The sequence below is a fragment of the Littorina saxatilis genome, linkage group LG4 (genome assembly GCF_037325665.1).
Source record: "Littorina saxatilis isolate snail1 linkage group LG4, US_GU_Lsax_2.0, whole genome shotgun sequence".
NCBI lineage: Eukaryota > Metazoa > Mollusca > Gastropoda > Littorinimorpha > Littorinidae > Littorina > Littorina saxatilis.
The window spans coordinates 69,225,648-69,253,376 of record NC_090248.1 but is presented as its reverse complement, the minus strand read 5'-3'; the positions used below and the strand labels follow the sequence as shown (position 1 = coordinate 69,253,376).

The following is a 27,729-nucleotide window of genomic DNA, read 5'->3' as shown; positions in this document are numbered from 1 at the left end:
TCATGGACATTCCGCTTGTATATAGTCCTGTGAGGTGACCCTCATGGACATTCCGCTTGTATATAGTCCTGTGAGGTGACCCTCATGGACATTCCGCTTGTATATAGTCCTGTGAGGTGACCCTCATGGACATTCCGCTTGTATATAGTCCTGTGAGGTGACCCTCATGGACATTCCGGTTGTATATAGTCCTGTGAGGTGACCCTCATGGACATTCCGGTTGTATATAGTCCTGTGAGGTGACCTTCATGGACATTCTGGTTGCTTTTTCTCGGGGGAATACGAGCTGACACACAGGACTGCACTACCCTTTTTTTCTTTCTTTTTTTCTTTCTTTTTTTTTTTTTTTTTTTTTTTAAGAAGGAAAACGTTGTCATTCCAGACACCTGTAGCTAAGGGCCGTGTCACACCCCCAGTCGCGTGCGTGTTGACACGGAGGCCGGGTGGGGGTGATTAAGAAGCCAAGTGTTGACCTTCCGCCCCCACGTTTACACAGCTACATTGGCAAACACGGCCCGTACCGCCTCGTTCACTCTGAGAGGGGGTCACGAAAACACGCGTGTTTTCTGAAACGGAATGTTACTTTCATCGCAAAAGAATATTGCTCTATGTATATATATATTAAAGTCGAGTTTTTCTTTGATTGGTCCACGAGGGTCGGTTTTTGCGTATAGTGGTGAGCGGTATCTATCAAACAAGAGTTATACTTTGATTGGTCCACGAGGGTAGCTTTTTATTTTTTGTAAGAATATTGCCCGGTGTATATCAAAGTCGAGTTATTCTTTGATTGGTCCACGAGGGTTTGTTATTGCGTTTAGTGGTGAGCGGTATATATCAAAGAGGAGTTATACTTTGATTGGTCCACGAGGGTGGATATTTGCATTTGGTTGTGAAATATGTTTGTTAAAAAGGAGTTATTTTTTGATTGGTCGGCTGAAGAATGTACATGAATAACGAAGCTTCATTGTATATAAATATCAAAGCTTCCTTGTTCTTTGATAGGTCTATAAGTGGTGGTTTTCCAGCAAATTATATGATTTTGGCAGTCAAATCAGCGTTTCCTTTCGACTAGTCGACAGATATGGAAGTTTGACAGAAAGTATTGGGCGAGGCATGGCAGCCTTTCTTGACAGAAAGTATTGGGCGAGGCATGGCAGCCTTTCTTGACAGAAAGTATTGGGCGAGGCATGGCAGCCTTTCTTGACAGAAAGTATTGGGCGAGGCATGGCAGGCTTTCTTGACAGAAAGTATTGGGCGAGGCATGGCAGCCTTTCTTGACAGAAAGTATTGGGCGAGGCATGGCAGCCTTTCTTCACAGAAAGTATTGGGCGAGGCATGGCAGCCTTTCTTCACAGAAAGTATTGGGCGAGGCATGGCAGCCTTTCTTGACAGAAAGTATTGGGCGAGGCATGGCAGCCTTTCTTGACAGAAAGTATTGGGCGAGGCATGGCAGCCTTTCTTGACAGAAAGTATTGGGCGAGGCATGGCAGCCTTTCTTGACAGAAAGTATTAGGCGAGGCATGGCAGCCTTTCTTGACAGAAAGTATTGGGCGAGGCATGGCAGGCTTTCTTGACAGAAAGTATTGGGCGAGGCATGGCAGGCTGTCTTGACAGAAAGTATTGGGCGAGGCATGGCAGCCTTTCTTGATAGGCCCACTAAAGGTAAATGTGATTCGCCGAAAAGCGCCTCAGTGTATTTCGAAATCGCAGCAGTCTGTCAGATGCCAAGGGGTGGTGTCTCCTTTAGTTTACGATGTAAATAACGCTTTCTACTCCTCTTTCTGACTATTAGCAAAGTAGAGTTTGCAAAAATATTTTGGAAATGCAAACACACAATGTTGGGACATACCGGAGGGTTTTTATAAAAAGAAGATAGAAATATACTTCCCGTCATGAAAAACAACAACAACAACAACAACAACAACAACAACAACAACAACCAGGCAGATGCGTGTGGGTGCAGATCTGTGTGGTGAGGCTGTTTATTGTTAAACCAGTTATATGACTGGAAGGGCCAGTGATTTTCCTACCATAGTCAGAAAACAGATTGATTTTACATGAGATAGTGTCTATACAGTAGAACAGACTGTCTATACAGTAGAACAGACTGTCTATACAGTAGAACAGACTGTCTATACAGTAGAACAGACTGTCTATACAGTACAACAGACTGTCTATACAGTAGAACAGACTGTCTATACAGTAGAACAGACTGTCTATACAGTACAACAGACTGTCTATACAGTACAACAGACTGTCTATACAGTAGAACAGACTGTCTATACAGTAGAACAGACTGTCTATACAGTAGAACAGACTGTCTATAAAGTAGAACAGACTGTCTATACAGTAGAACAGACTACATATGCACCCGGGAATATCAAATTCACAAAAGCAAGGTTACCGTGTCAAAATCGATTAAAACAAATCAGAAAAAAACGTCAGTGTGAACACTCAACTTTTTATTGAAACCAGTCAGTTTTGTTCATCTATCTTGGCTGACAATGATGCTATGGCATGCTGGACGTTGTAGGAGTCATTCTTCTCGTAGCCATGACAGAAAAACGATACATCCCACTTACTCCTTGACGCATTGCACAAAGCCTACACATTTTCAATGCAATACTTTGAGGAGTTACTGAAATGACAAGTGTACCTGTTTTGTCTCCATTACCCGCTAAACGGCTTCAAAAAACCGCACACATGCACGAACGCACACACGTACAACTAAACAAACTCACACATGTACACTAACCACACTAACGAAATTATTATTTGGTCAAAGTCCAGACCTTGTGATATATCACGCGCCAATGACCAGTAAACTATGTTCAGCCATCAGAAACAAGAAAGATTACATTATTGAAACGTTAAGTTCAGGACAAAACAAAACATGTACAAGAACTTACACATAAAGATCTTTCTTGTGGACGAACAAGATACACAACAGGCAAACATTAAGTATAACTGCAATGACTTATCTTAGAATATGACTGTGATGGTAGAACTATAAGCAGCTTAAGAACACACATTTAAATACAAATCTATCTAAAACAAGTACAATACATTCTAACTCAAATCGATCGATACAAAAATGTTATGTGTATTTTGACCAACATTTGGGTTAAACTACAAATAACATATACTATGCACGATGGTAAATAAGTAAGTGATATTTCGTTTTTGTGTCAAACAAATAATGTGCCTCAAAGAAGTCGAAAGCTTTATGCTAAGTTGCTCTTCCGAACCCAAGTCATTTCCGTTCTGCGTGACGTTCATTAAGAGCCTGTCGCTCTCTGTCTAGGCAAGGAATCAGCGAAGCAGCAAAAATGCATGTTCAGTATAGCTCATTGCGTGGGAATATTTGTGAGAAGATTTTAAGTGTTAATATCCATTACGTGAGATGAGTAATTGGCTGCAGCCCGATCACGTGTCATGTGGTTGACAGGCATAGACAGATAAGAGGGCTCAACATCATTCTGGCAGGCTATGATATCCTAAATCCTGAATACAATACATTATTTGTCATTTGACAAAAATGTGACATTTTGCACAGATCGAGACAGTCAGTGTTTTTCCGAAATCGCGCCAGCGGTCGAGGTGAACAATTACTATCGAGATGTACGTATGTCTAATGTCATATATTTTTCAAAAATACAAATAAAATGTCTGTATCGTTTGATTTTGGTTAGATTCCTTTTTATATTTAGTCAAGTTTTGACTAAATATTTTAACATCGAGGGGAATCGAAACGAGGGTCGTGGTGTATGTGCGTGTGTGTGTGTCTGTGTGTCTGTGTGTCTGTGTGTGTGTGTGTGTAGAGCGATTCAGACTAAACTACTGGACCGATCTTTATGAAATTTGACATGAGAGTTCCTGGGTATGAAATCCCCATACGTTTTTTTCATTTTTTTGATAAATGTCTTTGATGACGTCATATCCGGCTTTTCGTGAAAGTTGAGGCGGCACTGTCACGCCCTCATTTTTCAACCAAATTGGTTCAAATTTTGGTCAAGTATTTTTCGACGAAGCCCGGGGTTCGGTATTGCATTTCAGCTTGGTGGCTTAAAAATTAATTAATGACTTTGGTCATTAAAAATCGGAAAATTGTAAAAAAAAATAAAAATTTATAAAACGATCCAAATTTACGTTTATCTTATTCTCCATCATTTGCTGATTCCAAAAACATATAAATATGTTATATTCGGATTAAAAACAAGCTCTGAAAATTAAATATATAAAAATTATTATCAAAATTAAATGGTCCAAATCAATTTAAAAACACTTTCATCTTATTCCTTGTCGGTTCCTTATTCCAAAAACATATATAGATATGATATGTTTGGATTAAAAACACGCTCAGAAAGTTAAAACAAAGAGAGGTACAGAAAAGCGTGCTATCCTTCTTAGCGCAACTACTACCCCGCTCTTCTTGTCAATTTCACTGCCTTTCCCATGAGCGGTGGACTGACGATGCTACGAGCATACGGTCTTGCTGAAAAATGGCAGCTACTTGACTAAATATTGTATTTTCGCCTTACGCGACTTGTTTTGTTTAAGATTGAGCGCGCACAAACATGCACTCTTTTGTAGTCTCGGCTATCTACTTAAATGTGAGGATGTTTTCTCGGCTATCTGCTTAAATGTCAGGATGTTTTCGGTCTCTGGCGTCACATGGCTCAAAGAAGGGAAATCCAGTTTTCAATCGATACATGTATCTTTGATGTTCAAGAACAAGATGCACAACATCAAACAGAATGATGATGCACAGAGTAACACTGTTTTTAGGTTGTAAGCTTTTTCCTATCCAAGACATGGCTCAAAAGGCATATCCAATGTTCAATGGATACATAACATTTGACATATTCCAGAACCCGACACGTTCTGTCTCTCCACCACCAACACGGACACTACCCTGTGCTGGAAGAACCCCATGCCGGGCCGCAATCACCAGGGTTACAACATCGACATTGAAGGTCTAGGTCTAGTCTTTCACCAGCACGTGGAGGGCGCCGGTGACGAAAAGGAGTTCTGCGTCCACACGGCGCAGATGACCTTGGGCGAGAACTACACCTTCAGGGTTTCGTTGGATACGAATATCACTCTCTCTACGGTTGGCATTGAGCTGACCTTCCAGAAACTGGGTCAAGGTCAGTTTTGGTAGAGGGGGAGGTGTGTGGAGTTTGAGGTGGAGCTGGTGAGTGTTGAAAGGCTGTGTGTGTGTGCACGTGCGGAGTGGTGGGATAGTGCAGATGTTCCATATTAATACACTTTGATTTTCTTGTTTTCTTGTGTTTTCTTGTTTTGTACAAGGCTTGTATATATATCAAAACATCAGAATCGAAAAACAAGAATTGTAGGTTATTGGAACGTTTAATTATTGACAAAGCAAAACGTTACAGTTACAGTACGTTGACCCACTGGTCTTTTAAGTGGACAGACAGACAACACTTATGATGCAAACAATGAACTTATCTTAAAATCGTGAATGAAAACTCGCTTGCAAGATGCCGGCGAGGTTGATGATGTCATATCATCAACACGTACAAACTTCAACATGAATATCCTCTACTTTGTCGGTGGCAGGTTTTTCTATAGACTGCTTGGAAAAGAAGTTTGCAGCGTGCAACTTTCTGCACCCCTGTGAGAACGGGGCTGACTGTGTGATGGGACCAGACTGGGGGTTGGATTACACCTGTAATTGTACAAACGGCTGGCAGGGGGAGAACTGTACTCAGGTAAGATAATTGATTGATTTATACTTTTGTCCAAAGTTTTGTGTTCTACTTTTTCTGTTATATTAAGGTTTGTATGTTATTGTTTATATTCATTCAGTGTTAAACTAGTGTGTTTTCTTCATAGTTAATATGCAAAGCGCGGAGAGCACGAGTCTTCGTGGGTCGCGCTATTTAAGCTCTCGTTGCGAATTGTTATTTCTTTCTTTCTTTATTTGGTGTTTAACGTCGTTTTCAACCACGAAGGTTATATCGCGACGGAATTGTTATTAGTAGTAGTAGTAGTAGTAGTAGTAGTAGTAGTAGTAGTAGTAGTAGTAGTATAGTAGTAGTAGTAGTAGTAGTAGTAGTAGTACATTTGTTCAAACCGCCCTGATATGGCCCTTCGTGGTCGGCTGGGCGTTAAGCAAACAAACAAACCAAACAAACATTTGTTCAAGGTTGCGAAGCACATCATTTTGGGGCGTTTAATCAATTATTTTAACTATAATATTATATCATTTCTGAATAACTATCTCACCAATGCGTTTTTGTTACTTTCCAGGCGGACCTGTGCGTAATGTTTCCCTGTCAAAACAACGGCGTGTGTACCTTTAAGGGCCACCAGGACTACACGTGCGACTGTCCTGAGAGCTTCTTTGGCCAGATCTGTCAACACTTGAACGTGTGCGCTGTGTCAGAAGCCTGCCAGAACGATGGAGTTTGCCGGATGCACTCCAATGGGACGTATTCCTGCGCGTGCCCGGACTACTTTCGGGGCCAGGACTGCTCGAAACCCGCCCCCTGCTATCCCTCCCGGTGTGGCGAAGGGGGAGAATGTATTGCGGTAAGGTCACAATGACTGCATGTTTAGACACAACTTCCATACACACTTCGTAAAACATTCACAACAAAAACACACAGAACTTTGACACAACCGCAAGTGCTCTCCGCAAAACCAACTTTGAACCAATTTTTGTCCGCGAAAAGTTGTCTCAGAAGTTCGCAAGCCAACTTCACACGAAAACATTGAAAACACATCTGTTGTGACATTTCGTCCCAACGCTCCATTAGTTGAGAGTGAAGACACTACTGCGTTGTTAACAAGAAATCACTGCAGTTGGGTCTCTGTGTGTGTGGAGGGGGGGGGGATGGCTGAGCTGATCTAAAGCGCCATTGTGTCCCTCGCACATTGGATCTATCGGCCACACGCAACAAACAGCAACACTACTGTGTCACCTTGCCTGTATATATGTCAGACGCAGTGATATCCTCCAAATGTGTGTAGAAGACGCAGTTATAGCCCCCACATGTGTGTAGCCACAGACTGTGATAGCCCCAAGATGCAGTTACACTCTATTCACTCTGTGTTGCAGACATCTGACACAACATTTAGCTGTTCCTGTTACCGGGGCTACTACGGGGATAGATGTGGTGAAATTGACATCTGCGAGTTGGACCAACAATGTCAGCACAACGGCACGTGCCAGAGTACCGGAAACAACACCTTTGTCTGCGCATGCCCGCCCGATTTTACAGGTAGGGGTGATACAAAGTGTAATCACAATACAGTGGACACCTCCCCCCCACAACCTTCCCGCTTTTAAGACCTTCACAAATCTGAGAAAATCGGGTCTTATAAAGGAGGGAGTCTGAAATTGGGGGAAACTTTACAGAGATTAAGAACATAAGATGTGAAAATGTACGGTCTTAAAAAGGGGGGAGTCTTAAATCAGCGGGTCTTAAAAGAGGGGCTCCACTGTGGTTGACCAAGACTGTAGTTGACCAAGACTGTAGTTGACCAAGACTGTGGTTGACCAAGACGGTAGTTGACCAAGACTGTGGTTGACCAAGACTGTAGTTGACCAAGACTGTAGTTGACCAAGACTGTAGTTGACCAAGACTGTGGTTGACCAAGACTGTAGTTGACCAAGACTGTGGTTGACCAAGACTGTAGTTGACCAAGACTGTAGTTGACCAAGACTGTGGTTGACCAAGACTGTGGTTGACCAAGACTGTAGTTGACCAAGACTGTAGTTGACCAAGACTGTGGTTGACCAAGACTGTAGTTGACCAAGACTGTGGTTGACCAAGACTGTAGTTGACCAAGACTGTAGTTGACCAAGACTGTGGTTGACCAAGAGTGTAGTTGACCAAGACTGTGGTTGACCAAGACTGTAGTTGACCAAGACTGTAGTTGACCAAGACTGTAGTTGACCAAGACTGTGGTTGACCAAGACTGTAGTTGACCAAGACTGTGGTTGACCAAGACTGTGGTTGACCAAGACTGTAGTTGACCAAGACTGTGGTTGACCAAGACTGTGGTTGACCAAGACTGTAGTTGACCAAGACTGTGGTTGACCAAGACTGTGGTTGACCAAGACTGTAGTTGACCAAGACTGTGGTTGACCAAGACTGTAGTTGACCAAGACTGTAGTTGACCAAGACTGTAGTTGACCAAGACTGTGGTTGACCAAGACTGTGGTTGACCAAGACTGTAGTTGACCAAGACTGTAGTTGACCAAGACTGTGGTTGACCAAGACTGTAGTTGACCAAGACTGTGGTTGACCAAGACTGTAGTTGACCAAGACTGTAGTTGACTAAGACTGTGGTTGACCAAGACTGTAGTTGACCAAGACTGTAGTTGACCAAGACTGTAGTTGACCAAGACTCCAATCTAAGATGTAGTTGACCAAGACACCAATCTAAGATAAGATGTAGTTGACCAAGACACCGATCTAAGATGTATATATTGCAGGGGAGCCCGAGGGAGGGGGGAGTGGGGACAGGGAGGGTGCTTGTCTTCCAGAATGGTCGGGTCGAAAAATCGACCAACGTAGCTGTAAGATCGCTGCATTATTCTAGACTAAGTCCTCCGCTTTGAAGCACGGAGGAGTATGTCAAAAATGAAAATTAAATAGTAGAACTTGTGTTGCTCAAATGTTTGCTCTGATGAATGTAACAAACTGAAACCATCTTGTCACCAACTGAATCGAGCTTGTTAGTAAATAACAAAATAAACGTTCTTTGGTAAAGCCCCCCCTGTATCTTACATTCCGAAACATTGAGGTCACAGGGGATGTTCACAAGACAGGCAAACGAGGAAACGATTCCTCTCAAAGGCTACACAAGAAGAGTCACAATTTCGATGTTACGTTTTCCGCTCCCTCAGGCAAATGGTGATCTTGTAAGAAGTTTGTGTTATTGGACGTTGAGTTAAGCTTCAGCAGAAATAAGAGAGCAAGTGAAAGTAAGCATTGCAAACACAAGTCACTCGTCATCCACACATCAGACCGTATACACGGCAGATCAGATCATAAACGGTTTCGATAAAGCACTCACTCACTCTCTGTGTGTGTCATGCTGACCGGATTCCTCAAATAACTTTAGATTTGTCTGGAATATGTTAAGAGTTTGCTTCTTGCCATGTTTGACGGGGTAAAGTTGACAACCAAGGATACGTGTTAGTCTTTGCATCAACATTATTTTTCCTGTTTGGTTTCTTCTTCGTCACCTTCAAAATTAATATATCGACGTTCTACTTCCAATCTCTTCTTCTTCTTTGTTCATGGGCTGAAACTCCCACGTACACTCATGTTTTTGCAGTGGACTTTTACGTGTATGACCGTTTTAACCCCGCCATTCAGGCAGCCAATGGCAGCATGCTGGGTATTTTCGTGTTTCCATAACCCACCGAACTCTGACATGGATTACATGATCTTTTCCGTGCGCACTTAGTCGTGTGCTTGCGTGTACAATGATTTTTTTGGTTTTGTCAATTGAGCGTTCCATAAGCATAATATTCGTGGGGTGGTTGTTTTTATTGGAGTTTCCACGATTGAATTTGGAATAATCTGTAACTTTTTCAAACTTTTTCTTCAGGTCCATTCTGCGAGGTGTTCAACGCCTGTCAACTGGCTTGCAAGAACAACGCCACGTGTCACATGATGGACCACGGGATCTACAACTGCACGTGCCTCCCTTCTTTCCATGGCAACGAGTGTCAACACTTTAACCGTTGCAATGAGAACCCCTGTAGCAACGGCACATGCAATATGGACGACTCGATGCCTCTGTGTGACTGTCATAAAGGTAAGCATGTGTGTGAGTGTGCAACGGTGTATCCGTGGGTACATTCAGCTATTTCTGTGGAGGATTCTTCCGGCCAATCCTATTATAATCAAGTTTTAGCATTCAGTTAATATCTGTGTGCAGGACTCTTCAGGACTACCTAGCCAACCCTATAGAAGCAAATTTAAACATTCAGTTATTTTCTCTAAGCGGGATTCTTCAGGACTACCTTACCAACCGTACTGAAGAACATTTTAATATTCAGTTCATATCTATGTGCAGGATTCTTCAGTACTACCCGACCAACCCGAAGGAATCAAATTTTAACATTCAGTTAATATCTATGTGCAGGATTCTTCAGGACTACCCGACCAAGCCTTTAGAATATTTTACCACCTGACCAGCCCTATATAATCAAGTTTTAACATTTAGTTAATACATAGGTTCTCAGTGCAAGAGTATTGACTACTACCTGGCCAACACTATATAATCAAGTTTTAACATTTAGTTATAATACCTAGGTCCTCAGTGCCAGAGTATTGACTACTTAGTACTACCTGGCCAACCCTATATAATCAAGTTTTAACATTTAGTTAATACATAGGTCCTCAGTGCAAGAGTATTGACTACTACCTGGCCAACACTATATAATCAAGTTTTAACATTTAGTTATAATACCTAGGTCCTCAGTGCCAGAGTATTGACTACTTAGTACTAGCTGGCCAACCCTATATAATCAAGTTTTAACATTTAGTTAATACCTAGGTCCTCAGGGCTAGAGTATTGACTACTACCTGGCCAACCCTATAGAATCAAGTTTTAACATTCTGTTAACATCTGTGTGCAGGGTTCTACGGGCCAAAGTGCGAGGAGTACAACCCGTGCCTGACCAACCCGTGCAACAGTCACGGCAACTGCAGCCAGACCCCCCCTCAGGACCGGGAGGAGGGGGACCTGCCCTACGAGTGTCAGTGCTACGCGGCCTGGAGGGGGCTGCGTTGCGAGTTTCCTGACACCTGTCGTCTGGACATCTGTCAGAACGGCGCCACCTGTCAGAACACACCTCCGAACACATTCAGGTGAGCGCTGCATGAGGGCATTGGTTTTGGGGGGCTTTTCTTTAGCTCCATATTATCATTCCCCCTTTTCTAATTTAATTGTTTTTAATTATTTATTTGTTTAAATGTTCTTCTTCAGGTGATTGATACGATGTCAGTATGTGTTTCCATCACATTATTTGGTCTTTGTTTCTTCTTTGCATCTGAGCATGGTGATGATCGGAAATGGCATGATCCTACAAGGCCTTAAGTGTTTGCGTGTATCGGATATTTTGAGTATTTTCACACTTAGAATTTAAAATATATCAAAGAAATTGTAAAAATGGCCAGTCGTACCGGTACTGAATGAATAGAACTGTTTTCCCCAGGGCATGGTAAAGCCATTGATATTTTAATTCACCTTAACTCTATTGAATCCGTGAGAAGGTGGCCGTTTTCAAATGATACCTGTTTACAAAACACCTGGCGTAATCATAATTCAAGTGTTTGGTCTGTGAAAAGCCACTTTTTAAGTAGCTTCTTCTTGTTGTTTTTAATCATTCTCTGTCGTACTTCAGACATGCATGACTCTTGTATTTGTATGGTTGTGTCATCCCATGGTGTGCGTCAACCATGCATGATTGTTCGATGTTTTTGTCTTCTCCTTGTGACGTCAGAGTCTGACACGCATGATTGTTTTTTTGTTTTTTCTTTGCAGTTGTCGTTGTCCGCCTGGTTATTATGAGAGTGACTGCTCTAAGTTTAACCCATGTGACGTCATTTCCGGGAATCAGGAGTTATGTTTGAATGGGGGCTTTTGCTACAACACCACCGACTCCTCTTTCTGGTTAGCTTGGTCTGAATATGGTTGATGTATTGCTCCTTCCGCTTTCCTCCTTCTTCTTCTTCTTCTTCTTCTTTTTCTTCTTCTTCTTCTTCTTCTTCTTCTTCTTCTTCTTCTTCTTCGACTTCTCTTTTAACCCATTTTTAGCATTTTGAATTTGTTATCAGCGTTTAAAGGTGTCTTCCTGCAACAAGGTCATGCATACAATTTCAAACTTACATAGAACGAGACCATTCAGCCACTTTGACACTTGCAACAAAGACGAGACCATTCAGCCACTTTGACACTTGCAACAAAGACGAGACACTTCAGCCACTTTGACACTTGCAACGAAGACGAGACCATTCAGCCACTTTGACACTTCAACAAAATCAACAGTCCGACTGCTGCTTTTGAAGAATAGCTCTTTGTTGTTGTTGTTGTTGTTGTTGTTGTTTTGTTGTGGTTGTGGTTGGTTTTGTTTGTGTTGTTGTTTGTTTGCTTTTTTACTCAGGTAGTTTTGCAGGCTTACAGGGGTGTCCGTTAAAGAAGTTAATTTGGCCAAACATTCCTATTATGCATGAAATGTAATAAGGCTGTCGATTGTGTGTATGTTGTTGATCCAAGAGGAAAGATGCTTTGTATCAAGAGGAAATATGCTTTGTATCAAGAGGAAAGATGCTTTGTATCAAGAGGAAAGATGCTTTGTATCAAGAGGAAAGATGCTTTGTATCAAGAGGAAAGATGCTTTGTATCAAGAGGAAATTATGCTTTGTATCAAGAGGAAATATGCTTTGTGTCAAGAGGAAAGATGCTTTGTATCCCAGCTACAAGTCTGGCCGTATCTGTAGTGCTGTATATGATCGTTTTCAAGGAAATTAAGACATCTTTTCTTTTTAGTGCATGCATGTGTTTGATTTATTCAGCAATACAGTTTTCATTGACATGACGTACTGTTTTAAGGAAAATATCGAGGTTGGGATTGGGGGTGGGTCGGTCAGGTGGGATGAGAAATATATGTCTCCCTTTGCTATTGGCCCTGTCGCACTTTATCGCTCAGTGGTGGTCCGATTGTGGAGTTTATTGTAGATTATTGGAACGTTTAATGGTTGACAAAGCAAAACTTTAAATTCAATGTAAATGTAAATCGACGGACCTTAAATGTAACGTTTTGTTTTGTCAACAAGTAAAGGTTCAAACAACCTACAGTTCTTGTTTTATTGATTCTGAATGTTGGAACGTTAGCAGTCTATCTGTGTTTGGATTGGAGAGAGATTCCACATTACTGTTATCCCTCGACTCTCCAGGTGTGACTGCATCAACGGCCACCACGGTGACCGGTGTCAGAACTTGGATCCTTGTTTCTCCTCCCCCTGTCTCAACGGCGCCACCTGCCACAACCAGACCGACACAGTCTACAGCTGCACGTGCGCGCCAGGCTTTTCAGGACAGCGCTGCGAACAGGAAGCCTCCTGCAACGTACACCCTTGCTCCAACGGCGGATCCTGCGTACCGGATCTAATCACCGGCGGATCGCCTCGCTGCGCATGCGCGGAGGGATTTCTGGGATACTTTTGTCAGATCCGGGACCCTTGCTTCGACGGAGGGAATGGCGGGAATTCCTGCAACGGTGGTTCGTGTGAGAGTGTGAACAGAACGTCGGTGGAGTTTTTAAAGGATGTGACGTTGAACGAAGAGTTCTTGTTCAAGTGTCACTGCGATGCGGGCTACACGGGGGAGAGATGTGAGATTCCGCCCAAGTCCGCGTGTGACAACGTGCAGTGTCTCAACAACGGGGACTGCCAGAAGGGAGTGTGCGTCTGCCCTCCGGGGTTTACAGGTAAGGGTTATCAGACTATTCTCTAGATCTTAATAGACGATTTTCGGAAATACCTCGTCGGGTTTGTATGGGTGGTGGCAGAGAGACCTGTGCCAAACAGGAGATACGTGGACGGCAGAGAGACCTGTGCCAAACAGGAGATACGTGGACGGCAGAGAGACCTGTGCCAAACAGGAGATACGTGGACGGCAGAGAGACCTGTGCCAAACAGGAGATACGTGGACGGCAGAGAGACCTGTGCCAAACAGGAGATACGTGGACGGCAGAGAGACCTGTGCCAAACAGGAGATACGTGGACGGCAGAGAGACCTGTGCCAAACAGGAGATACGTGGACGGCAGAGAGACCTGTGCCAAACAGGAGATACGTGGACGGCAGAGAGACCTGTGCCAAACAGGAGATACGTGGACGGCAGAGAGACCTGTGCCAAACAGGAGATACGTGGACGGCAGAGAGACCTGTGCCAAACAGGAGATACGTGGACGGCAGAGAGACCTGTGCCAAACAGGAGATACGTGGACGGCAGAGAGACCTGTGCCAAACAGGAGATACGTGGACGGCAGAGAGACCTGTGCCAAACAGGAGATACGTGGACGGCAGAGAGACCTGTGCCAAACAGGAGATACGTGGACGGCAGAGAGACCTGTGCCAAACAGGAGATACGTGGACGGCAGAGAGACCTGTGCCAAACAGGAGATACGTGGACGGCAGAGAGACCTGTGCCAAACAGGAGATACGTGGACGGGAGCACGTGTTTCAGACACTCCCGTCGCTGGTCATTTCGGAATTCGTCTGTTGACATAAGCAGCTTGTATGAGATTCTGAAAGCTTACATCTGAAAGTGAAAGGGGGGGGGGGTTGTTGTCCTGAATCCGTGATTGCGTATTCTAAACATAAGTTGCCATGGCGTTCTTTTTTCTCCGAGGGAATTAAAGCAAATGTCTGCAGGCTCGGACTAATGTACCCATGTCGCAGTCTGCCGAACAGATATTCACAAGTGCGTCGACCAAACGGTCTCACCATCTTGAAGTCGAATTCAAAGATTACTCAGACAAGTTATTTTATTTATTTATTTATCTCATAACTGTTTGTCCGTCTGTCCACTGTAAAGAAAATTTGGTTGACATACTTGTCAATGTTTCATGTTGTCTAAAATAAACCTTCCATAAATTTATTTTAAAGGCTAGCAGTCTATTCGATCGTCCCTTCTCCCTACTCTTGCAAACTCCCAACAAGCGGTTTCAAAATACGTCTGTAAAGTTTTAAACTAATAGTTTTATTCCAGTATTGTCTTATTTCAAAATGTAAATAAAATTATTAACAACTAACTTTTTGTTTAATCCTATCCGTGTGATGCACCCGACAGAAGGCATAACTTGAGCAAATGTACTGCTTTCCGAATAACAACTTAAATATTTCCTTCTTCGAGTCCACATTTTTTCCATGCCTCATCCTCTTGAAAGCTTTTCGATTCGCTTACATCTGAAAGTGAAAGGGTGGCTTCATTCTCACCGTTTTAAGTTGAAGTAAGTTCTGGTATAGATGTTGCACACTCGGCGTGTTTAGCTCTTCTCACCGTTTCAAGTTGAAGTACGTTGTGTTATAGATGTTGCACACTCGGCGTGTTTAGCTCTTCTCACCGTTTCAAGTTGAAGTAAGTTCTGGTATAGATGTTGCACACTCGGCGTGTTTAGCTCTTCTCACCGTTTCAAGTTGAAGTAAGTTCTGGTATAGATGTTGCACACTAGGCGTGTTTAGCTCTTCTCACCGTTTCAAGTTGAAGTAAGTTCTGGTATAGATGTTGCACACTCGGCGTGTTTAGCTCTTCTCACCGTTTCAAGTTGAAGTAAGTTCTGGTATAGATGTTGCACACTAGGCGTGTTTAGCTCTTCTCACCGTTTCAAGTTGAAGTAAGTTCTGGTATAGATGTTGCACACTAGGCGTGTTTAGCTCTTCTCACCGTTTCAAGTTGAAGTAAGTTCTGGTATAGATGTTGCACACTGGGCGTGTTTAGCTCTTCTCACCGTTTCAAGTTGAAGTAAGTTCTGGTATAGATGTTGCACACTAGGCGTGTTTAGCTCTTCTCAGTGTGTGCAGTATAACCGTCACCAGTTCAAGTTGAAGTAAGTTCTGGTATAGATGTTGCACACTAGGCGTGTTTAGCTCTTCTCAGTGTTTGCAGTATAACCGTCACCAGTTCAAGTTGAAGTAAGTTCTGGTATAGATGTTGCACACTAGGCGTGTTTAGCTCTTCTCAGTGTTTGCAGTATAACCGTCACCAGTTCAAGTTGAAGTAAGTTCTGGTATAGATGTTGCACACTAGGCGTGTTTAGCTCTTCTCAGTGTTTGCAGTATAACCGTCACCAGTTCAAGTGGAATTCGTTTGTACTCCAATCAAGACGCAACAAGAAAGTGCTGAATAGACAAAAAGTCAACAGAGAGATCTGTGTATTGTCTTCACCGAGTGTAATTAAAGAATCTCCTTTGAAGTTCTCGTTCTATGCATTCCACCCCACTTTACAGAATTATTTGTTAAGGAGCCGAACGGTGTCTTTTATTTGACAGAAAGTTTCAAACAAAGCACCCGATCTAACGCTCACATAAACACTTCTTTCTTGCACCCCCCTAGACTAACTGACAACTATGGTTAAACTGTTGCATGGCGCTGTCAGCCTCGTTTTTTTGTTTAAAGAACCCTTCCTTCCCGTGCAAACCGGTTTCTAAATTACCATAGCTCCCCTTAGGCTTGTGCATGGGGTAGCAGCACTTTTACACTCACCAACAATGACATGCTGTCCTGCTTTCCTTGTCATTCTTATGTAAGGACTGTGTTTTTACACTCACCAACAACGACCTGCTGTCCTGCTGTCCTTGTCATTCTTATGTAAGGACTGTGTTTTTACACTCACCAACAACGACCTGCTGTCCTGCTGTCCTTGTCATTCTTATGTAAGGACTGTGTTTTTACACTCACCAACAACGACCTGCTGTCCTGCTTTCCTTGTCATTCTTATGTAAGGACTGTGTTTTTACACTCACCAACAACGACCTGCTGTCCTGCTGTCCTTGTCATTCTTATGTAAGGACTGTGTTTTTACACGCACCAACAACGACCTGCTGTCCTGCTGTCCTTGTCATTCTTATGTAAGGACTGTGTTTTTACACGCACCAACAACGACCTGCTGTCCTGCTGTCCTTGTCATTCTTATGTAAGGACTGTGTTTTTACACGCACCAACAACGACCTGCTGTCCTGCTGTCCTTGTCATTCTTATGTAAGGACTGTGTTTTTACACGCACCAACAACGACCTGCTGTCCTGCTGTCCTTGTCATTCTTATGTAAGGACTGTGTTTTTACGCGACGTAATATTTGTGTATACAATCCGAAAAACAAGTTTTACATTCAGACAATAAAGTTCTATCGAAATAAATATTGAATTGAACGTCAACGTATTTTCGACACACCCCTCGCTTGTGATTGGCCCCTCCACTGTTTATCAGAGGAAACGCAAGGGTACTCACTCTTCCACAACTCATACAAACCCGACAGACTTATTTTCGGAATTCGTCTATTGACTTGAATTGTTATACAGAGGAAGCAGCCAGGCTGTTTGTATTTGGTGTGACACTTGAATTGTTATGCAGAGGAAGCAGCCAGGCTGTTTGTATTTGGTGTCACACTTGAATTGTTATGGAGAGGAAGCAGCCAGGCTGTTTGTATTTGGTGTCACACTTGAATTGTTATGCAGAGGAAGCAGCCAGGCTGTTTGTATTTGCTGTGACACTTGAATTGTTATGTAGAGGAAGCAGCCAGGCTGTTTGTATTTGGTGTGACACTTGAATTGTTATGCAGAGGAAGCAGCTAGGCTGTTTGTATTTGGTGTCACACTTGAATTGTTATGGAGAGGAAGCAGCCAGGCTGTTTGTATTTGGTGTGACACTTGAATTGTTATGCAGAGGAAGCAGCTAGGCTGTTTGTATTTGGTGTCACACTTGAATTGTTATGCAGAGGAAGCAGCCAGGCTGTTTGTATTTGGTGTCACACTTGAATTGTTATGCAGAGGAAGCAGCCAGGCTGTTTGTATTTGGTGTCACACTTAAATTGTTATGCAGAGGAAGCAGCCAGGCTGTTTGTATTTGGTGTGACACTTGAATTGTTATGCAGAGGAAGCAGCCAGGCTGTTTGTATTTGGTGTGACACTTGAATTGTTATGCAGAGGAAGCAGCCAGGCTGTTTGTATTTGGTGTCACACTTAAATTGTTATGCAGAGGAAGCAGCCAGGCTGTTTGTATTTGGTGTCACACTTGAATTGTTATGCAGAGGAAGCAGCCAGGCTGTTTGTATTTGGTGTCACACTTGAATTGTTATGCAGAGGAAGCAGCCAGGCTGTTTGTATTTGGTGTCACACTTAAATTGTTATGCAGAGGAAGCAGCCAGGCTGTTTGTATTTGGTGTCACACTTGAATTGTTATGCAGAGGAAGCAGCCAGGCTGTTTGTATTTGGTGTGACACTTGAATTGTTATGCAGAGGAAGCAGCCAGGCTGTTTGTATTTGGTGTCACACTTGAATTGTTATGCAGAGGAAGCAGCCAGGCTGTTTGTATTTGGTGTCACACTTGAATTGTTATGCAGAGGAAGCAGCCAGGCTGTTTGTATTTGGTGTCACACTTAAATTGTTATGCAGAGGAAGCAGCCAGGCTGTTTGTATTTGGTGTCACACTTGAATTGTTATGCAGAGGAAGCAGCCAGGCTGTTTGTATTTGGTGTGACACTTGAATTGTTATGCAGAGGAAGCAGCCAGGCTGTTTGTATTTGGTGTCACACTTAAATTGTTATGCAGAGGAAGCAGCCAGGCTGTTTGTATTTGGTGTCACACTTGAATTGTTATGCAGAGGAAGCAGCCAGGCTGTTTGTATTTGGTGTCACACTTGAATTGTTATGCAGAGGAAGCAGCTAGGCTGTTTGTATTTGGTGTGACACTTAAATTGTTATGCAGAGGAAGCAGCCAGGCTGTTTGTATTTGGTGTGACACTTGAATTGTTATGCAGAGGAAGCAGCTAGGCTGTTTGTATTTGGTGTGACACTTGAATTGTTATGCAGAGGAAGCAGCCAGGCTGTTTGTATTTGGTGTGACACTTAAATTGTTATGCAGAGGAAGCAGCCAGGCTGTTTGTATTTGGTGTGAGTCAAAGTGGAAAGATGCTCTTGTTCCGTGTCAAAGTCTGAACAAATACCAGGTGATCTTCAAGATAGTTCGCACGAGAAGTAGGGTAGCTTTACCTGTTGCAATTTGCTGTCGGTTTCGTTTGATGTTTAGGCGCCTCAGTTTATACGAGCTGTCGTTTGCGGCACCGGCAGGTGTTTCGTTTCGTTGTAGAGATTTGCGAACAAAGGAGGAAGATCAGCGGGGGCCGAAAATGGGTTTTTAGGGTGGTCTGATTTTTATTTTATTTTTAAGGAAAAGTGTGTTAAGTGTGGAGTGCCCGATAAAAACGTGTTAGGTACATTGTTGGAAATTTGACAAGACGGCGTTGTTAGAAGTGTTAAATTGAACCACTCCTTGCGGTTCTCGTTGTTAGAAGTGTTAGGTTGAACCACTCCTTGCGGTTCTCGTTGTTAGAAGTGTTAGGTTGAACCACTCCTTGCGGTTCTCGTTGTTAGAAGTGTTAGGTTGAACCACTCCTTGCGGTTCTCGTTGTTAGAAGTGTTAGGTTGAACCACTCCTTGCGGTTCTCGTTGTTAGAAGTGTTAGGTTGAACCACTCCTTGCGGTTCTCGTTGTTAGAAGTGTTGGGTTGAACCACTCCTTGCGGTTCTCGTTGTTAGAAGTGTTAGGTTGAACCACTCCTTGCGGTTCTCGTTGTTAGAAGTGTTAGGTTGAACCACTCCTTGCGGTTCTCGTTGTTAGAAGTGTTAGGTTGAACCACTCCTTGCGGTTCTCGTTGTTAGAAGTGTTAGGTTGAACCACTCCTTGCGGTTCTCGTTGTTAGAAGTGTTAGGTTGAACCACCCCTTGCGGTTCTCGTTGTTAGAAGTGTTAGGTTGAACCACTCCTTGCGGTTCTCGTTCTTCTGTGTCTTTTTCTTTTTTCTCTTCTGTACTTTCACTTTCCGCCTTTCTTACTTTCTTCTTTTATTTATTTTTTCGTATCCTGTCTTCTTTCTGCTATTTTTTTTCCTCGTTCTGTTTATGTTTCACTGGTTTATTCTTTCTTTCTTCCTTCCTTCCTTCCCTTTTTCTTACTTTCTTACTTAACAATAACAATAACAATAACAATAACAACTTTATTGTCCATTAATGAATACATTAAAACGGAAAATTGTCTTCGACACGTCTAACCTGCCTGTCAACGATTATAGAATACACATCGAAATAAAAATTACAAGATCATTCAAACGATTCACATAAAACTACAGGAGAATAACATTATTGTATTAACAGGCGCACCTATTGCAACTGACCCTTACTCAGTGCGGTGTCAACACTATTGTAATATACATTTTATAACATCACAATACCGTATTAGATTAGCTGATTTATCTTGATTTATTACCAATTCAGTGCCCTATATGGCTTTTTGACCAATCAGGACGGATTCTAGGTGACCTGTTAAATGTTATAACGTTCAGGCAGGGACCCTTTTTGTTTATCAAGCTAAAAATTGACAAAACAAATTAAAAATTTAAATCAACAATATCAGCGTGATTTATTCTACAGAATGACACTTCAAATGCTGTCAGATAATACTTTCTTTATCTACAAAAATACCGATAAGCGAGTTTTGTCGGTGGGTGTTTTACGGAAAAGCAAGGTACCGCCCATCCTCTGAATGTGAAATGCCGACCCGCTCACTTGAAATCTAAATTACCTAAGTTCGGAAAATCAAGTGCAATTGCGTCACGCGCGTTACGTCAAATGTATCTTTACGTCATTTCCCATCCGTCTTGAGTCGGTTCTAAATCTGTCGCTCTCTATTCAACAAGAAAAGCGAAGCAACCGAAACGCATGTTGAACATGGTTTATCTTGTGAGATTGTTGTGTGTCAAACGCATTTGATCTGTGAATATTCATCACGTCAGGAGTATTACTCTGATTGGCTGACCCAGGTCACGAGAATTCTTTGACTGACAGGCATAATCAGGTAGGAGCGCTCAAGTTCCAATTTTGGCTGTTCTGTCTAATTCGCGGGGTCGCTTCGAAATTTGTTTTGGTCGAATTAAACGGTAATAAAACCGTTATTTCTAATATGCGGACAGTTAGCAAATGATAACAGTCATGTCTCACAAACGATATCAGCATTCGCCTAAAAGGCTGATGCTTGATATCTTTTTTTCTCGACATGCCTGTTATCATTTGCTAACAGTCAGCATATTAGAAATAACTCATAAGTGTATCACCATCAAATATTGCCTTACATGTTTACTTAATTATCACATGGGTCTGTTACAATAAAACAAAATAATAAAATAATTAAAAAAAGTACCTAACTTTCTTTCTTTCTTTCTTTCTTTCTTTCTTTCAACTAATCTTTTTTTTTTTTTTTTTTTTTTTTTTTTTTTTTGACCTCAGTTGCATGCAGGCTGCTTCAACCCTTCCTTGTTTTCTTCTCTCTTTTTTCTTTCCTTTTTTTTTTCTTTTTTTTTTTTTTCTGTCTTTTTTTCTTGTAAATAGGCGGTGAGCATCCTTCTTCATTGGTCTTTTTCTTCTTTTTTTTAACTCCAACATAGAGGTCTATTACACTCACGAGACATGGACATTTTCTCTTTACAATGGAAATATTCCTTATATTTACAAATCAAATTTTCTACTTAATATTTGAAACTCGAAAATTACGAACACTGATCCCTGACAAGTTGTCTTTCTAAAAATACTAATACACATTTTCCCAATTAATATTACGTGATTTACAAAATTTCTCATCTTTTTACAACAACTTGTGTCTTGATAGCCAAATATTATATCCTGCATCTTAAAATTAACCCTCAATCCAGCCTTTTCCTCTATCCAGTTTTCTATCTTCGTCCAAAACAACTTTACCGGTATGCACTCATAAAAGAAATGTTCAACAAAATCAACTTCCGTCCAACAAATACAACATCTGTTATTCTCCCTGACTTGCATTTTACATAATAAAATATTTGTTGGATATATGTTATGTAAGATTTTCCATTGCAATTCTCTTAACCTCACTTCTTTGGAAACATGGGCAAGTGTCCAAATTTCCTTATCTACTTGTACACCAAACTTCCTCAACCAAAAATTATATACACAAGGTTTTTCTACAGCAGTATCTACACTTTTCTTTTCTATCATTTTTCGTATTTGCCTTATTTTTATCATATACAGGCTACCATCAAACAATTGCTTATCCATCTGGACAATAATATGTTTATTTTCAATCCAATTAATCCATACTTTGGGTAATACTTTGGATCAGAGACTGGCATTGTAACTAGGGGTATCACGTGGCGAGGTGTTTGTATGGCTAGGTGAAAGTGCTTAATATTATTTTGTTTGGACCTAGCTATTGATGTGTACATTGTTGTTAAACAGTTGTTTGTTGTATGTTTACCAGGGTTTGCTAGTGTGTGATAGGGTTCGTGTCCGTCTGTAGATGTTAGTTTCTTTGTTAGTCCCGTGTTGACAATGTCTTTCTTCGTTTATTCAGAGAGTATAGGAATACCCCTAGCTCCACCCTGCATTGTCTTTCTGTGTCTCTCTTCTGTCGTGTTTCTGTTATGTTTCTTATCAGGCTATCAGAGACTGGCATTGTAACTAGGGGTATCACGTGGCGATGTGTTTGGCAAGGTGAAAGTGGCTATCAGAGACTGGGATTGTAACTACGGGTATCACGTGGCAAGGTGTTTGTATGGCTAGGTGAAAGTGGCTATCAGAGACTGGCATTGTAACTAGGGGTATCACGTGGCGATGTGTTTGTATGGCTAGGTGAAAGTGGCTGATCAGAGACTGGCATTGTAACTAGGGGTATCACGTGGCGATGTGTTTGTATGGCTAGGTGAAAGTGGCTGATCAGAGACTGGGGTATCACGTGGCGATGTGTTTGTATGGCTAGGTGAAAGGGGTATCACGTGGCTAGGTGAAAGTGGCTGATCAGAGACTGGCATTGTAACTAGGGGTATCACGTGGTGAGGTGTTTGTATGGCTAGGTGAAAGTGGCTGATCAGAGACTGGCATTGTAACTAGGGGTATCACGTGGCGAGGTGTTTGTATGGCTAGGTGAAAGTGGCTATCAGAGACTGGCATTGTAACTAGGGGTATCACGTGGCCAGGTGTGTGTATGGCTAGGTGAAAGTGGCTGATTAGAGACTGGCATTGTAACTAGAGGTATCACGTGGCGAGGTGTTTGTATGGCTAGGTGAAAGTGGCTATCAGAGACTGGCATTGTAACTAGGGGTATCACGTGGCGAGGTGTTTGTATGGCTAGGTGAAAGTGGCTATCAGAGACTGGCATTGTAACTAGGGGTATCACGTGGCGAGGTGTTTGTATGGCTAGGTGAAAGTGGCTATCAGAGACTGGCATTGTAACTAGGGGTATCACGTGGCGAGGTGTTTGTATGGCTAGGTGAAAGTGGCTATCAGAGACTGGCATTGTAACTAGGGGTATCACGTGGCCAGGTGTGTGTATGGCTAGGTGAAAGTGGCTGATCAGAGACTGGCATTGTAACTACGGTTATCACGTGGCGAGGTGTTTGTATGGCTAGGTGAAAGTGGCTGATCAGAGACTGGCATTGTAACTAGGGTTATCACGTGGTGAGGTGTTTGTATGGCTAGGTGAAAGTGCTTAATATTATTTTGTTTGGACCTAGCTATTGATGTGTACATTGTTGTTAAACAGTTGTTTGTTGTATGTTTACCAGGGTTTGCTAGTGTGTGATAGGGTTCGTGTCCGTCTGAAGATGTTAGTTTCTTTGTTAGTCCTGTGTTGAAAAGTCTTCGACAAGCGCTTAGAACTGTACCCACGGAATACGCGCTATATAAGCTTCATATTGATTGATTGATTGATTGATTGATCAGAGACTGGCATTGTAACTAGGGGTATCACGTGGCGAGGTGTTTGTATGGCTAGGTGAAAGTGGCTGATCAGAGACTGGCATTGTAACTTGGGGTATCACGTGGCTAGGTGTTTGCATGGCTAGGTGAAAGTGGCTGATCAGAGACTGGCATTGTAACAAGGGGTATCACGTGGCGAGGTGTTTGTATGGCTAGGTGAAAGTGGCTGATCAGAGACTGGCATTGTAACTAGGGGTATCACGTGGCGAGGTGTTTGTATGGCTAGGTGAAAGTGGCTGATCAGAGACTAGCATTGTAACTAGGGGTATCACGTGGGGAGGTGTTTGTATGGCTAGGTGAAAGTGGCTATCAGAGACTGGCATTGTAACTAGAGGTATCACGTGGCCAGGTGTTTGTATGGCTAGGTGAAAGTGGCTGATCAGAGACTGGCATTGTAACTAGGGGTATCACGTGGCGAGGTGTTTGTATGGCTAGGTGAAAGTGGCTGATCAGAGACTGGCATTGTAACTAGGGGTATCACGTGGCGAGGTGTTTGTATGGCAAGGTGAAAGTGGCTGATCAGAGACTGGCATTGTAACTAGGGGTATCACGTGGCGAGGTGTTTGTATGGCTAGGTGAAAGTGGCTGATCAGAGACTGGCATTGTAACTAGGGGTATCACGTGGCGAGGTGTTTGTATGGCTAGGTGAAAGTGGCTATCAGAAACTGGCATTGTAACTAGGGGTATCACGTGGCGAGGTGTTTGTATGGCTAGGTGAAAGTGGCTGATCAGAGACTGGCAATGTAACTAGGGGTATCACGTGGCGAGGTGTTTGTATGGCTGGGTGAAAGTGGCTGATCAGAGACTGGGATTGTAACTAGGGGTATCACGTGGCGAGGTGTTTGCATGGCTAGGTGAAAGTGGCTGATCAGAGACTGGCATTGTAACTAGGGGTATCACGTGGCGAGGTGTTTGTATGGCTTTGTGAAAGTGGCCGAACAGAGACTGGCATTGTAACTAGGGGTATCACGTGGCGAGGTGTTTGTATGGCTAGGTGAAAGTGGCTATCAGAGACTGGCATTGCAACTAGGGGTATCACGTGGCGAGGTGTTTGTATGGCTAGGTGAAAGTGGCTGATTCGGAGGGCTGTTCTGCGTCGGTCGTTGTCAATATGCATACACTATGTTTCCGCCCTTGTCAAAACTTTCCCCCCACCCCCCACCCCTAAAAAAGCAGCCTTCTTCCTTCTTTTGCAAGGTTCTCTTTGAGCGTTAGGCTGCTGGAAGATGTTAAGACTGGTTTTTGTATTGTTTTCATGTGGCTTTCCTTTCTCATTGTTCAAAAAGTTCTGTTCTCCTAATTTTTTTATTTCGTATATTTGTGTGTGTGTGTGTGTGTGTGTGTGTGTGTGTGTGTGTGTGTGTGTGTGTGTGTGTGTGTGTGTGTGTGTGTGTGTGTGTGTGTGTGTGTGTGTGTGTGTGTGTGTGTGTGTGTGCATGTATATGCGTTCGTACATGCGAGTGAGTCTATGCGTGTGTGTGAGTGCCTGTGTGCATGGGCGTGTGTGTCCCCATACCTTCGAATCGTAAAGGGTTATATTTCTTTTCCATTTGTTCCGCTTTGGTCATTTTCTTTGATTTGAAGAAATGTGTGTAGTTTTGTTTCGAATAGGTTTGAAATTCGTGTATGCATCTGAATTGTACAGCTGATTGTTCGACTGAGTTTTATCATTTTCTAAAAGAAATATTCGAGTAGACCGTGTTATTGAATCCTCTTTATTTTGTATGTGTTCTTTCTTTTTGTCTTTATTTTATATTTTTATCGAGGCTAAATAAGTCAAAGACCATGTACATAAAGACTGCTCAGACTGTTGAACTGTCTGCTTGGAAACAGCACATGTTGGGTCACCACCGTAATGAAAGATTGCCAACACTGGAGAACAAAACTTCGATGAACAGAATTGGGCTACTTTTAACATTCACTTAATTATTGAGAATCTCGAGTTCATCATTGCAAGTGTTTCTAAATTAACCCCAGGGAATGTCCCTTGGACTCCTCAACTTTATAGTCACAATGAAACTTCTCCAAATTGTGTCTTCATTGCTTATTCTTTAAAGAAAATTAAAGTTGAGAATTCCAAGGAACATTCCCTGGGTATTAAATCATATCAAAAAGGCATTCTGGCAGTCTTATTTTCAATGTCATTAATGTGTATTTCATCTTGTTTTCAATGTTTTCAGGATCGAGGTGCGAGAAAGCTGTGTCCGTGTGTGACTCCAGTCCCTGCAAAGACGGCTTTCTTTGCAAGGCAGACGGACCCACTACCTACCGCTGTGTTTGTCAGAACGGATGGGACCTACCTGACTGCAAACCTGGTAATTTGTGCTCTTTCATTTATTAATTGTGTTGAGTGTTTTCTCAATAGTCTTCATCCTCGCTTTGTATCAAAATGATGAGAGAAAAACTGAAGTAAGAGATGTAGTTTGGCGTCCGAAGTCGGCAAAAACGCAAGCCCACCTGATGGCAGAATGTACGTTACATCTACTACTACGACTACCACCCGTGGCTTAAAATCAGTACTGTCATGTCTGTGCCCATCTCACTTTCACTTTCACATTTTACTTCTTTGCTCCCACAGCTTGCAGAGCGAAACAAACGGTGTCCTCCAAGAAAGGGCGGTTTGCCTGGCCCCAAGTGTTCGCAGGGGAGACGGCCATTGTGACGTGTCCCTACGGAGGAGGCAGTGACGTCAGTAACGCTACACGAAAGTGTGACTCTCTTGGTCTGAACGACGCCGTGTGGGGGAAGTTGGACGACGGAGACTGCAGTGAGGTTTGTGTTGGGTGCGGGAAGAAGGGGGAGGGGGACGACGGAGACTGCAGTGAGGTTTGTGTTGGGTACGGGAAGAAGGGGGAGGGGGAAGACGGAGACTGCAGAGAGGTTTGTGTTGGGTACGGGAAGAAGGGGGACGGGGACGACGGAGACTGCAGTGAGGTTTGTGTTGGGTACGGGAAGAAGGGGGGGGGGGGACGACGGAGACTGCAGTGAGGTTTGTGTTGGGTACGGTAAGAAGGGGGACGGGGACGACGGAGACTGCAGTGAGGTTTGTGTTGGGTACGGGAAGAAGGGGGACGGGGACGACGGCGACTGCAGTGAGGTTTGTGTTGGGTACGGGAAGAAGGGGGACGGGGACGACGGAGACTGCAGTGAGGTTTGTGTTGGGTACGGGAAGAAGGGGGTGTGCGAATCGAAGAGTACCCAGGACAGATTGCCAACATTACCCTCATCAATCAAACACGAATTGTAGGTTTATTATCGGAACGTTGAATTATGGACAAAACAAAACATAACAATTACAACATAAAACTTTAATTTTGTCAATAAGTTAACGGTCCAGCTACCCATGATTCTTGGTTTTTTTTATTCTGAATTCTGGAACGTTAGCAGTCTATCTGGTTTGGGAATTTGTTTTCTCCACATGTTGCCTGTGTCTCCACATGTTGCCTGTCTCTCCACATGTTGCCTGTGTCTCCACATGTTGCCTGTCTCTCCACATGTTGCCTGTGTCTCCACATGTTGCCTGTGTCGTGCAGCTTGGCCTGCTCGAGGCCTCGAGGAGACTGAACGCGCTCAACGACCTGACGTCAAACCCGGCCAGTCTGGGCAACGATCATCTCAGCAACTACACCTCCATCCTGGAGGAGCTGTATGTCTACACGCTCATGGACACAGATGTAAGCAGTGCAGTGGAACCCCCTTGTTAAGACACACCCTCTCCCCCCCCCTCCCCCCCCCCCCCCCCCCCCCCCCCTCCATGCGTGTTACAATGCGGAAGAAGGTTTCGATAGTACTGTCAGAACATTGTACCATAACAGTAATAAGTGAATTAACACATTTACAGGTTCAAATTGGTTACAGTTTTTTTTTCTCTCTGTATGAGAAAAGCAGTGCACATGCATGTGTGCTCATTTTTCGAAGTGCAGATTTGATCTGAATCTTTTGAAGTTGTTTACCATGTAAAGCGTAAAGTTGAAAAACAAGATAATTGTGTACTCACCGATACAGATACAGCACCGATACAGGTACAGCACCGATACAGTTACAGCACCCACAGAAACATGTCAAATGTTCGCACTGTGAGCTTCTTCAGGACGTACAAACAAACAAACACAAAGGGAGACAAACAGCAAAGGCAGAAGCTGCACGGACACCATACTTATGTCAAGCGAAGCTT

The 27,729-nt window shown here is 43.0% G+C and overlaps 1 protein-coding gene across 1 annotated transcript in view; it reads left to right on the top strand.

The window, feature by feature from the left end:
• Window positions 1-27,729, top strand: part of LOC138965493 (uncharacterized) — a 106,329-nt gene that overhangs the window by 63,748 nt on the left and 14,852 nt on the right. The window contains exons 5-15 of the mRNA XM_070337667.1: window positions 4,872-5,150; window positions 5,587-5,738; window positions 6,280-6,561; window positions 7,091-7,253; window positions 9,598-9,807; window positions 10,634-10,865; window positions 11,542-11,670; window positions 12,954-13,486; window positions 25,736-25,870; window positions 26,134-26,327; window positions 27,089-27,229. Coding sequence (XP_070193768.1) covers window positions 4,872-5,150; window positions 5,587-5,738; window positions 6,280-6,561; window positions 7,091-7,253; window positions 9,598-9,807; window positions 10,634-10,865; window positions 11,542-11,670; window positions 12,954-13,486; window positions 25,736-25,870; window positions 26,134-26,327; window positions 27,089-27,229 — 2,450 coding nt within the window. The remainder of the gene's footprint in view (window positions 1-4,871; window positions 5,151-5,586; window positions 5,739-6,279; window positions 6,562-7,090; window positions 7,254-9,597; window positions 9,808-10,633; window positions 10,866-11,541; window positions 11,671-12,953; window positions 13,487-25,735; window positions 25,871-26,133; window positions 26,328-27,088; window positions 27,230-27,729) is intronic.